The sequence below is a fragment of the Pristiophorus japonicus genome, chromosome 12, assembly GCF_044704955.1.
Source record: "Pristiophorus japonicus isolate sPriJap1 chromosome 12, sPriJap1.hap1, whole genome shotgun sequence".
Classification (NCBI taxonomy): domain Eukaryota; kingdom Metazoa; phylum Chordata; class Chondrichthyes; family Pristiophoridae; genus Pristiophorus; species Pristiophorus japonicus.
In genome coordinates this window covers 25,616,073-25,630,042 of record NC_091988.1, presented here as the reverse complement: position 1 = coordinate 25,630,042, position 13,970 = coordinate 25,616,073, and the positions used below count along the sequence as shown (strand labels likewise).

At 44.4% G+C, this 13,970-nt stretch overlaps 1 protein-coding gene across 1 annotated transcript in view; it reads left to right on the top strand.

Annotated features, from left to right (window-relative positions):
• LOC139276752 (receptor-type tyrosine-protein phosphatase gamma-like) overlaps window positions 1-13,970 on the top strand; it is an 824,375-nt gene that overhangs the window by 671,685 nt on the left and 138,720 nt on the right. Inside the window, exons 10-11 of the mRNA XM_070894762.1 lie at window positions 4,452-4,560; window positions 12,990-13,039. Coding sequence (XP_070750863.1) covers window positions 4,452-4,560; window positions 12,990-13,039 — 159 coding nt within the window. The remainder of the gene's footprint in view (window positions 1-4,451; window positions 4,561-12,989; window positions 13,040-13,970) is intronic.

Sequence of the window (13,970 nt, the reverse complement as noted above, 5' to 3'; positions counted from 1 at the left end):
GGTGGCACTTTGCAGTACTCTCCTCAACGGGTTTCTAGAGGCTGCACTCCAGGACATATTCGACGTATTTGCTGAGGCGTACGAAAGCATGGGCCTTACACTAAACATCCGTAAGACAAAGGTCATCCACCAGCCTGTCCTCACTGCATAGCATTGCCCCCCAGTCATCAAGATCCACGGCGTGGCCCTGGACACCGTGGACCACTTCCCATATCTCAGGAGCCTCCTATCAACAAGAGCAGGCATCGACGACGAGATCCAACACCGCCTCCAGTGCGCCAGTGCAGCCTTCGGTCGCCTGAAGAAAAGAGTGTTTGAAGACCAGGGCCTCCAAACTGCCACCAAAGCTCATGGTCTACAGGCCTGTAGTAATACCCACCTTCCTGTATGGCTCAGAGACATGGTCCATGTACAGTAGACACCTCATGTTGCTGGAGAAATACCACCAAGATCCGCAAGATCCTACAAATCCCCTGGGAGGACAGGCACACCAACATCAGTGTTGTCATTCAGGCTAATATCCCCAGCATTGAAGCACTGACCACACTCAATCAGCTCCACTGGGCAGGCCACATAGTCCGCATGCCAGACACGAGACTCCCAAAGCAAGTGCTCTACTCAGAACTCCTTCATGGCAAACGTGCCAAAGGTGGGCAGCGGAAACGTTACAAGGACACCTTCAAAGCCTCCTTGATAAAATGCAACATCCCCACTGACACCTGGGAGTCCCTGGCCCAAGACCGCCCTAAGTGGAGGAAGTGCATTTGAGAGGGCGCTGAGCACCTCGAGTCTCAACACCGAGAGCATGCAGAAATCAAGCGCAGACAGCGGAAAGAGTGTGCGGCGAACCAGTCCCACCCACTCCTTCCCTCAACGACTATCTGTCCCGCCTGTGACAGAGTCTGTGGCTCTCGTATTGGACTGTTCAGCCAACAAAGGAGTGGAAGCAAGTCTTCCTCGATTCCGTGCGACTGCCTATGATGATGATGGTCTGCTGCATGCTGCACAACCTGGCCATCATGATGGGACAGCCACTGGAGGTCGAGCCAGCAGCACCACCTGAGGAGGAGGAGATCCCGTTGCCCCAGAGCTAGGAGGTGTCGACTCATCGCCACCCTGGAAGGGCCGAGTGCAGACTGGCCAGCACCCTCTTGGGAGGGTACGTCCTCACATATAAGGAGGTGCCTGACACCTCCCCTGCAATCTCCCTCCATGCATTATGTGCTGCCTGTCTGCCAGGTCTCCCCACGTCAGGAAACAATATTCTTCTTCTGACCTCCACACTGTCCATCAGTGTCTCCAGCTCCATATCAGTGAACCTGTTGGCTCTCCTTGCACCTCTTACACCAGCCATCCTTCCAACCTCCTTCCACCCTCAGGACCTTGCTGCAAACCCTGACCTTTAAAAAGGCCAGGGAGCAGCTGGCTCATTCGAAACCCTTATCTGCATGCTGAATTTCTCAGTGGTGATAACGCTCAAATTATGACGGTCACGCCGCTGAAAAACCCACTTTAGAAGGGTTCATTAGTGCTGGAACCCATTTGTTCACTTTTGGAGCTGAATATGGGGTGGCCCAGCCACGAAAAAAATTCGCTGCTGAATTTCGGGCCCAATGTTTTTCAACCAGTCCTTGGTTGAACAATATTAACATTTTCACCACACAAAGCAAATCCCATATTAACTTGGGTTATGATTTAAACAAACAGGCAAGAGTCTCGATTTTGATACTGGAAATCACAGCTAAGGTTTTAAAAGTTTATTTTTATGATGATGAGTTGAAGACTTTGCAAAATATCCAGCACTAAGATCCCCAGATACTAAAGCTGCGTATGTTCAGAACCGACAGGGTTTTATATATATATATTAAAACCAGCTGAAGCAGGCCCAGGACCAGTGATCAATTAGACACGCAGGCTAGAGCTTAAAACTAGTGAGGGTTATTCACCCATGGCAGCTATGTCTTTACGCACAGCAATCAACAAGAAAGTAACAGAAATTACTTTCTAACCTGTACGTTCTTACAAACCGCTCCTTCCTCCCTCTCACTCTATTGCAATACACAGAGGACGAAAAATATTGAACGAGCATGCCCGGCTATACAAATCAAGGTCTAGGAAAGGAACAAAACTCAAACTCAAGGCTATTGAAAGAGGGTCAGTTTCTTGGAACAAAACTTATTGGACAGATTTCCAACAAAAATGTAGACAATTTTATGAGTAAGTTTCCATAAAATTTTCAAATTCTCCTACCTTTTGTTGACAGTTTCTTTTCCCAACCTTCGAGTCCTGTTACAAGGAGTAGTAGTGAAGGTAGTGGTCATCATGTAACAGATATCACCCGAATAGCTATGCCAGACACAAAGTCCAAGGTTACTGGCTTGCTCAGTTACCATGTCATTTGAAATTTTAGTGCAGTGTCGCTCATTAACATTGGGACTTGCGCAATGTTTTAAATACTTTACGTATCCAAGAGCAAGACTGAATTTGGCAACCTGCTGCGAGATTATTACCACATATTTGTGAAATATTTTACACCAGACATTGTTAATGTGACATGCCAACTCTGGACCTGATGCTGACACTTCTGGCTGCTTCGCGTCTGTAAGCATTCAGACTCTGCTGCTCTAGGTGACCTACCATCAGTTGGTGTGCCAAGTGACTGCCATGCTCCCATTTGCAAGCTGCAGACTCTCTGGGATAATCATAAAATGTAAGAAAAAAAATATTTTTCCCTTATAGGGCAAACTTCAAAACAACATGGACTTTGCTTAGGACTTCACCAAAAGCCATTCAGGTTCAGCATGTTGAATAAAACCAAAAGTTGTTGAATACTATTTATTTGGTACAGGGCCATGGCCTGCCTTTAAATAGAGACAGCTGCATGCAACAAATAGGGTTTTATTACCACACTGAGTCAGAATTTCTACTTATGAAATTATGCAAAATGCCTGTATGTTTTTACTAAAAATTAGACTTTATTAGCTGTGGAATAAATTACACTGCAATACTTCTTGTTGCATATGTTCATTTTATTGTAGCTTAATCACACTAATACATAGAAGACATTGATGTATCTGTTCATAAATCTATTTCCTAGTGCCTGAAGGATAATGATTTTGCACCAGACCACAGTTATATTAGGTCTTTATGTATCTTTCTAACTTTGTGAATTGAGAATAGTTACATCCCACTGGGCAAGAATATTCTCTTTTTTTTGAATAGACTATTGTTTGTTGAATCTTTTAACTATCTTTGCTAATATTTAAAAGGATTGTATTTAAAATCAGTGCTTAGGCCCCAGCTAATTCACAATATATATAAATGATTTGGATGAGGGAACCAAATGTAATATTTCCAAGTTTGCTGGCGACACAAAACTAGGTGGGATTGTGAGTTGTGAGGAGGATGCAAAGACGCTACAAGGCGATTTAGATAGGTTGAGTGAGTGGGCAAACACATGGCAGATGCAGTATTACACGGATAAATGTGAAGTTATCCACTTTGGTAGGAAAAACATAAAGACAAAGTATTATTTAAATGATAATAGCTTGGGAAGTGTCAATGTACAAAGGGACCTGGGTGTCCTTGTACACCAGTCATTGAAAGCAAACATACAGGTGCAGCAAGCAGTTAGGAAGGCAAATGGTATGTTGGCCTTCATTGCAAGAAGATTTGAGTACAGGAGCAAGGATGTCTTACTACAGTTATAACAGGGCCTTGGTGAGACTACACCTGGAGTATTGTGTGCAGTTTTGGTTTCCTTACCTAAGAAAGGATATACTTGCCACAGAGGCAGCTGATTCCTGGGATGGCAGGACTGTCGTATGAGGAGAGATTGGGTCGATTAGGCCTGTATTCACTAGAGTTTAGAAGAATGAGAGGGGATCTCATTGAAACGTTTAAAATTCTGATGGGGTTGGACAGGCTGGATGCAGGGAGGATGTTTCCCCTGGCTGGAAGGTCTAGAACAAGGGGTCACAGTCTCAGGATACAGGGTAGGAAATTTAGGACTGAGATGAGGAGAAATTTCTTCCCTCAGAGGGTGATGAACCTGTGGCATTCTCTACCAGAGAAGGCTGTGGAGGCCAAGTCACTGATATTTAAGAAGGAGATAGATAGATTTCAAGACACAAAAGGCATCAAGGCGTATGGGGAGAAAGCGGGAATATGGTGTTGAGATAGAGGTTCAGCCATGATCATATTGAATGGCGGTGCAGGCTTGAAGGGCTGAATGGCCAACTACTGCTCCTATTTTTCTATGTTTTGTTTGAACTCTATCTAATTAATCTAGAGTATGTAGCTGATTGTAGATTGTATTTCAAATCATCAAAAGATTGCAAGCTATTGCCTGGAGGGTTTAGTATTTTCAAGACTGTCTTATTCTAATTGCTCCAACAGTTTATTAACTGAATATGCAATAAGTAATTTATTTTCTTGTATTCCGAATACAGGAAGCAATTATCAATCATGTCTCCCTGGATAAACTCTATCTGTTTCGTGTTCAAGCTGTGTGTCAGAATGATCTGCAAAGTGATTTTAGCCAGACAATGCTGTTTCAAGGTGAGTCAACATGAGAAAATTGATCAAATTTTGAAATGTTTGTGTTCATTTTAACCTTAATAAATGGCCTATTTCTGGTCTATAACACAATGAAGTGAATATAAATGCAATTTTTTTTACTCTGGATTGAACAATTGTGATCAATTCCTAAGTGAATAAATATTTTTAATTCCATGGGATAATCGCATGTGGATTCGTCAAATTTTTCAGTGAATCACTGCAAAATCACTTTAAAGAAAAATACTCAATAATACCCAACTATTTGGAATCTATATTAATGATATAGATTGCCGATGATACAAAGATGGGAGGAAAAGCAATGTGTGAGGAGGACACACAAAATCTGCAAAATGACATAGACAGGCTAAGTGAGTGGGCAAAAATTTGGCAGATGGAGTATAATGTTGGAAAGTGTGAGGTCATGCACTTTGGCAGAAAAAAAATCAAAGAGCAAGTTATTATTTAAACGGAGAAAGATTGCAAAGTGCTGCAGTACAGCGGGACCTGGGGGTACTGGTGCATGAAACACAAAAGGATAGTATGCAGGTACAGCAAGTGATCAGGAAGGCCAATGTATCTTGGCCTTTATTGCAAAGGGGATGGAGTATAAAAGCAGGGAAGTCTTACTACAGCTATATAAGGTATTGGTGAGGCCACACCTGGAATACTGCGTGGTTTCCATATTTACAAAAGGGATATACTTGCTTTGGAGGCGGTTCAGAGAAGGTTCACTAGGTTGATTCCGGGGATGAGGGGGTTGACTTATGAGGAAAGGTTGAGTAGGTTGGGCCTCTACTCATTGGAACTCAGAAGAATGAGAGGTGATCTTATCGAAATGTATAAGATTATAAGGGGGCTTGACAAGGTGGATGCAGAGAAGATATTTCCACTGATGGGGGAGACTAGACTAGAATTAGACAAAGGTGCCGCCCATTTAAAACAGAGATAAGGAGAAATTTCTTCTCTCAGAGGGTTGTAAATCTGTGGAATTCGCTGCCTCAGAGAGCTGTGGAAGCTGGGACATTGAATAAATTTAAGACAGGAATAGACAGTTTGTTAAACGATAAGGGGTTATGGGGAGCAGGCGGGAAATTGGAGCTGAGTCCATGATCAGATCAGCCATGATCTTATTGAATGATGGAGCAGGCTCGAGGGACCGTATGGCCTACTCCTGTTCCTATTTCTTATGTTCTTTATTCCTCTGCCTCGATTTACTGGCTTATAAGTGACCCTGCTTCATCCTTCCTCTCATTCTGTCTTGCTCTTCTTTCCCATAACTCATAATGACAGTTTTTATTCTTGCCAAATGCAGAGTTCAGTAATGAAATAGTTGTATTATGGAATGACAAAAATGTAGTTATCTATTCCTTGCAGATGTATTCTACACCATGATAAAGATGTGCTTGGAAACACATTGGGCTTTGTAAATAGCATATAGATGACATTGCTTCTAGAACTAGATGGATGTGTGCTGGCTGGCTATCCATACACAAAGGATGAGGGACAGATGAAGTAATTTGAAACCAGATTTAAATTAATGTGTGGCAACCTGTGGTTTTAAAAACAGAAATGCCAGACATAAAATTCTAAAGATGATTCAAATAAGATGGAAGCAATTGTTCAGGGCAAGACTGAAGTGCTACATTTGTAAAAAGGCATCATTTTACAATTGTATATTCAGTGATTGGAGCATGCACAATAAGCATGTCTGTTTAACAATTGGTGTTGCAGATATTTGTGTGTAAACATTGGGTAAGGACTGGACTGGGCTCAGCTTTGCTACCACTAGGGGCCGAAATTTCCCTCCGGCCAAAACGGGGCGCATGCACCCAGTTTCAATGGTTTTTACTGCAGCTGTGATTGAGGTCGCCTCTTGAGCGAAATTCTGCTCTTTGTTTTTTTTATTCGGATCCGGAAGTTGCTCTTAATGGGGTCGGTGGCAACACCTGAGGGGCGGAAGTTGGGGGCGGTGTAAAGTGGCCACTGCGATCGCGTCATCACGTCACCACGTCTCTCTCCCCTTCTCCTCACCTCAGTCCGAAATGGCTGACCCTTATTCTGAGATTGTGATCCCCAGTTCTAGATTCCTCAGCCAGGCAAAACATACTCCCGTCATCTACCCTGTCAAGCCCTTGAAGAATTTTATACGTTTCAATCAGATCACCTCTCATTCACCTAAACTCAAGGGATAATTGGCCTAGTCAACTCAATCTCTCCTCTTAGGACAGCCCCCTCATCCCAGGAATCAGTCTAGTGAATCGCCGTTGCACTCCCTCTGAGGCAAGTATATCCTTCATTAGATAATGAGACTAAAACTACAGGGCTTGCCATGGACTGGTTGGCAGCAGTACTTTGTGGCATGCATATTTGGGTTATCTACATTGCTAATGTTACTGTTTGATGGTCTTCCTGTCAGCTTCTATAAGGTATGATATCTTCTTTAACATCTGTTCCCAAGTTGTGTCGATACTGTAGAAAGCGTTGAACCTGGCTGCCACCTCCTGCAAGACATGCCGCACTGCTGTCCTTTGGGGAGAATGCACTGGAGGGCAACCCTCTTCCCATTTACCTTATGGAGCAGTGGTGGCAATCTTCGACTTCTGCCAAAATGGTCAAGAAATGGTGAAGAAATGGTCACGCCATGCTGTCCACCCAAAGCCTGTGTCGGGAGGCAGAATCTTTTTTGGTTCAGCACTAATTTGACTGCCTCCAGTGAGCTATGGGTGGGCACCCCTCTGCAGCTCGCCATTTGGAATTGGTCAGCTGCCATGCTGAGCTGTCTGGCTGGTCGGCCTGGATGGGGGGGTGTTGGTAGCAAGCCTGGAGGGGCCTTGAATAGGCCAACTTTTTTGCGGGGCTCCGGAAGAAGCACTACTGCTCTTCCTGGCGCCACAAAAATAAAACTTTACAGCCCTGAATTTGCGGTCGGAGGCTTCCCGCGGGGAAATGCCTTCCATCCACAAATAAAATGCTCGCGTACCTGGTGGTCCGAGAGGTACAGAGACTTGCGGTACTGGGCCTCTCCGGGTGTCCGCGGGAAGAGGCCCATGTATCTTGGGTGCACGCGGTTTTCAAGCACCCCTGGGATCACGTGGGCTGGCCCAATGACATCATCATAGGCAGTCCCTCGAACGAGGATGACTTGCTTCCACGAGTTCACAGGTGTTTCAATGAAGGACCCGATGTTCCAGTCCTGAACTCCAATTGAGGGTGTGGAAGGTGTCTGTGCATGAATTTTTTTACTGTGTGGTGACTGTTGCACATCAGCCACCACATGGGCTTGACAGAGCTAGGCCTTTATCCGGTGGCAAGGGTTAACCAGGATGACTGGAGACCTGCACTGCTGCATGGACCTAGTGCACACACATATTGCAGTGTGGGCAGGCCCGTGCTTCCTCGGGCCCTCGGCTCTTCTGGGCCCCGTACCCTCATTTGCCACACCTCCGCCACAATCTCTCGCTGCTCCTCCACCAAACATTCGCCTCACCTTTGCCGCGATCTCACGCCGCTCCTCCGCCACGATCTCTTGCTGCTCCTCCACCACAAAACAATCACTGCGCCTCCGCCACAATCTCTCACCGCTTATGTAGCATCCACTTAAATGAATGACAGAAGGGAATCCACATTCATACTTATTGGGATTCTGTAAATCCCATAAGAATGAATGGGAATACCCCAGAAAATACCTCTACACTTCAAATATATACAAAATCACATATTTAAAGTTAATTAAAATGGCATTTAAATTTACATGTCTTAAAGGGCTAAAAAATAAAGTTACCTTATTTCACAGGTTTTAAATGTTTCAATTATTGATAAAATGTTATTTTTCTGTTTTTTAAAACTCTTACACTGATAAAAGCAGGTCTTACGCCTGCTTTCCCCAGGCATAAGAATTTCACGCGCATTCGCTGAGCAAAAGTTGGGCAAAGAGCCCAACTCTCTGCCCGCGCATGCCCTTTTCTCAGGGATTAGTACGATCTGTGTTGACAAATCTGGGTTTTAGCGCATGCCTAAATCTGAAACCTGCCCGGCCCATACAGGTGCGCGCATACCTCGTACGCACCTGTAAGGGCCGCAAATTACGGCCCAATAATTTCCTGGGCCATTTTTTGAGCAGTCTCTAAGAACCACTGGTTAAACTGATCAAAGCCTGCCACAAATGGGCAGAGCATGCGGAGTGCACAATCCACCCATTCATACCTGATAATTACAATCAGGGTGCTGCAGCTGAAGTTGAAGAAGCCTCACACCAGAAACAGGCAAGCCCATTTACAGGTCAGCCTGACAGTTGATTCAGGTGGGCCTTGGGCATCATTAGGACAACCGAGGTGCCTCTCCCCTCTGATTTTTAAATGCCGAGTGACCATTTTTCAGCTGAAAAATGGGCAGTCGTCAATTGAAAATCACTGCAAGAATCTCCTTTCTCGCCATATAATGGTGTCCAGGTACTGTATAGTCCACATGCCTGCCACTAGCTTTTGTCAGACAATTTTTTGCCTCGTAAAGAAATATACTTCAAAAATATTAACAGCTTTTAAAGCCTTTATAAAAAACTATTTTTATCTTCAAAGTGACCATTTTCATCTTGCACATATGCATCCCGTTATATTTTAGCTGCAAGCCTTTAAGACCTGCTAATATGCGTAATTTCCTGCTTTGCACACCTCATCGCGCACCCCAACCCCCACCCCTATCCCATTGAGCTTCAGCCCAATATGGACTGGGAGCTTATCATAAATAATTAATTCGGGCCAGTCCCTGAAAATTTCCATTATTTGTTCCATTAACACAACACAACATTATGGAACAGGTCCAAACAGTAAACATGGTCCATTTGGAATATTTGCCGCTGAACCTTCAGGTAACGAAGCGTTCACGGATGAGCTGTTGGCGTAAGGCTCGAGCAATTGTTAAAGGGGCATGACAGCCCGCCCTCCTCCGCCGTCGTGCTCCAGGTTCAGGTAGTTGCATGGCTTCCTCGTCCTCTTCCTCCCCTTCATCATCTGCTTGGTCCTCCTCATAATCGGCCACTCTCACCTCAGCTGGGTCTTCTACTACCAGCTGCTGCTGCCTCATGTTGGCTAAGTTATGCAGCTTGCAGCACACAACAGTAAGTATTGTGTCAGAGGAGTATTGCAATCTCAGGGGAGTATTGCAAGTAGCCTCCGGAATGGTCCAGGCATCGGAAACGCTGCTTCAAGATGCCAATGGTCCTCTCTGTTATGCTGTGTCTCGCAATGTGCGACATGTTGTATTCCTGGTCAGCTTCCGTCCAGGCTACGCGTAGGGGCATCATGAGCCAGGTGGCGAAGCCATACCCTTTGTCTCCCAGCAGCCAGCTCTGCCCTTCCGACTGCTGCTGAAACATGGCGCTCTTGCGTAGGTTGAGCACATCATGGGTGCTCCCAGCGTATCTCGCATCAACTGCCATGATGCGATGCGTGTCGTCACAGACGAGCTGCACATTCACGGAGTAGAAGCCTTTTCTGTTCCCGTACATCTTGGAATCCTCCAAAGATGCTCGCAAGGCGATGTGGGTACAATCAATGCAACCCTATACCTTTGGGAAGCCAGCAATCCTGGAGAAGTCCACGGCCCTATCACACATTGCTTGGGCGGTCATGGGGAACTTTATGTAGTCATTCCTCCAAGTGCAGCAGTCACCTGCCGAATGCAGATGTGTGTTGCATGTTGAGAAATGATGCACACATCCCCAGTTGTGGCCTGGAATGATCCAGATGCATAAAATGAAAGTACAGCTGTAACCTTTATTTCAACTGATAAAGCAGTCCTCCTGACGCTTCTAGGTTGCAGGTCTGCTTTTATAAACTCTCAGATCTCAGTTACAACTTCTTTGCGGAAACGCAGCCATCTCACACAATCTGCATCACTCAGGTGCAGGTATGAACGCCCGTCTCAATATACCCGACGTGGGTAAGGCCTCCTGCCCATCATCCTATGTGCTCTGAGGTTCCTCATGCGTTGATGTCTAATCAAGCTTCTCCTTCGCAGCACCATTATGCAGAAGCCTTGCACGAGATATGGCATTGTCAGTATTGCCCCCACAATTAAATTGTAGCTTTGCACAAAGCTCAAAACAGCAGGAGAATGTACTCAAACCTTCTTTCCTCTCTCTCTCCCTCCCCAAGGTCGACGCCCTGGTATGGCCCATACCCTGGTCTGCGCTTGTGCAATAGGCTTGCTTAGAACGGGAAGCTAGGCATTCATTTGGGGCAACGAAGTCGAATGCAATTCTTTAAGTTTTGATTTTTTTCTAAGTACCACCGACCGAACGTCTCCTCACCGGGCTCAAGGGTCAGCCGACAGAATCGCTCCCTCGCCCGGACACAGGTTCGGTGTCCACTACCCCCACTCCCCCCTGACGGGCTTCTTTTGAAGCTGCTGTATAGACTAAGGGTTCTCATCCCTTCAGTTCGGCTTACACCCCCACCTCCCCCCACCCCCCCCCCCCCCCCCCCAGGCTTCTTTTGAATCCGAGCCCCGAGTCCCGGTGTCCGGGCGAGGGAGCGATTCTGCCGGCCGACACTCCGACCCTCGAGCCCGCTGAGGAGACGTTCAGTGGTGGCGTGGTACTTTGAAAAAAATCAAAAAATTAAAGAATTGCTTTAGACTTCCATTTTCTCCCTTTTGACTTTGAAAAATTAATCTTCATGATGCATATTCTTCGTCTTCTTGACTCCCTCCAAAACATTGCCTAAAAACAATGGCGTCTTTCTGCGCCAATTTTTTAACGTGCGTTGGTTTTTCTTAAGTGCCCAGAAGTTTTTTTGGGAGTAGTCACATACGCCATCCTCGGAAAAATATAAGTTGGCCAAACTTGCATAAATGTGGAAAAACTGGCGCAGACATCAGGTTTCGCCCCCTATGATGCAAAAATCGAAAAAAAATCGTAACAGAATCTGCAAAAGGACATAGACAGGCTAAGTGAGTGGGCAAAAATTTGCCAGATGGAGTATAATGTTGAAAAGTGTGAGGTCATGTACTTTGGCAGAAAAAGTCAAAGAGCAAGTTATTATTTAAATGGAGAAAGATTGCAAAGTGCCGCAGTACAGCGGAACCTGGGGGTGCTTGTGCATGAAACACAAAAGGATAGTATGCAGGTACAGCAAGTGATCAGGAAGGCCAATGGTATCTTGGCCTTTATTACAAAGGGGATGGAGTATAAAAGCAGGGAAGTCTTGCTACAGCTATACAGGGTATTGGTGAGGCCACACCTGGAATACTGCATGCCGTTTTGGTTTCCATATTTATGAAAGGATATACTTGCTTTGGAGGCAGTTCAGAGAAGGTTCACTAGGTTGATTCCAGAGATGTGAGGGTTGACTTATGAGGAAAGGTTGAGTAGGTTGGGCTTCTACTCATTGGAGTTCAGAATAATGAGAGGTGATCTTATCGAAACTTATAAGATTATGAGGGGGCTTGACAAGGTGGATGCAGAGAGGATGTTTCCACTGATGGGGGAGACTAGAACTAGAGGGCATGATCTTAGAATAAGGGGCCGCCTATTTAAAACAGAGATGAGGAGAAATTTCTTCTCTGAGGACTGTAAATCTGTGGAATTCGTTGCCTCAGAGAGCTGTGGAAGCTGGGACATTAAGAAACTGTTTATTTCTGTCTTAAATTTATTCAAACGATAAGGGGATAAGGGGTTATGGGGAGCAGGCGGGGAAGTGGAGCTGAGTCCATGATCAGATCAGCCATGATCGTATTGAATGGCAGAGCAGGCTCGAAGGGGCCGTATGGTCTACTCCTGTTCCTATTTCTTATGTTCTTATGTAAATCTAAAATCGTTGGGGCCTATCTGTAAGGTCTTCATTCTTCCAATGATATACTTTTTCTGAATACCATATGGGTCCTGTAAGAGAATCGTTTGTGTGTGTGTGTGTGTTTATATGTGATGTGTGTGTGTGTTTGTATGTGATGTATGTGTGTGTGTGTGTGTGTGTTGCAGTGGTTAGGGGGAGTGGTTATTGAGTGATTAGTTAGTTGTAAGTCAAAACAAATGGATGCAAATCCTAGGGCTTGACGGCATAGGTGCAGGAGACAATGTCTGACACTGCCTATCTGCAGTGTCCTGAGTCCTTTGTGTGTGCTCAGTACGTCTGGTTTTTTTTCAGCACCTGCCATATCAGATTTTGGTTGCATGATTTCCGTCGTTCATGACTAAATAATGTGTGATGTGTGTATAACATTTTAATTATAAACAGGATAGTACAAAATAGGTAATCTGTCTTTTTAAACCAAGATCAAAATGTACTTTGCTGAATACATTTTCAGCACCAACCAGTTATGAACAGGAGATACACATTTCAACATGGCTTCTTTTATAACTTTTTTTAATTTATAAATTTGGTTGTTTTGAGTTTATTATTTACATTAAAAGAATCTTTTTGTTCTTTTACTAGCTAACACAACTAGAATATTTGAAGGAACCAGGATTATAAAAACAAGAATGGTAAGTTCAGAAATTAATCTTTTCTTCCTAAAATGCATCATTTTAATGTGTTTCCTCCCCGGGGTGCATGCAGGAAAAATGGGAGGAAATTGTTGTATCGCTAACCATCTGTGAACACTTGCTTCGCACAGCAGTTAAATATTACAGATTTTTTTTACTCCAAATAGCAACCACCAATGAAACTGTACAGCAGGCGCTACAAGTTACAATATCTGAGCCATCCCATATTTGTTGGAGAATCTGTAATGTAACCAAGTAGGGCTCCAGTGTGGATTGATACTGTATTTGGCTCCTCTGATAGCAGTAGTGCTGTTTCACAAAACAAAAGAAATAGGAGCAAGAGTAGGACATACCTCCCCTCAAGCCTGCTCCACCATTCACTAAGATCATGACTGATCTTGTACCTCAAATCCACTTTCCTGCACTATCGCCAAATCCCTTCATGTACATCATACTATCCCCTTTGAAGTCTGAGCTGCTATGCAATATAAATGAGAAACCGACCGTCACTGGAGAAGCTGAGATCGTGGTTTTCTGAGGCTACGGGGGAAGGAATAGTGTAACTACCATTTTTATTAGACAGTGTAAATGGTACAAATTGAGTACACTGGGAGCCAACCTGTAACATGGAACTGCTTGAAATAAAAGCGGCTGTGGAGTATAAATGGAATATTAGGGTGTATTTATTCACAGGGCTGCACCATCAAGATCTTAATGATCCTGCTACATAGATTCTCCTTGTACCAACAATAAATCTGCTTCCTAGCATCCAAACTATATAATTTAAAGTTCTTTAGTGACTTCTCATCATGCAATTGTGGCTTCATTTTATTATCGTTGTGTTGTACTTATTGTTGGTGAAAATTATATTAATAGCAATGCATTGTTAAAGATTCATTGATAGAGAAATGAGTTCTGTTAAATAAAGTTG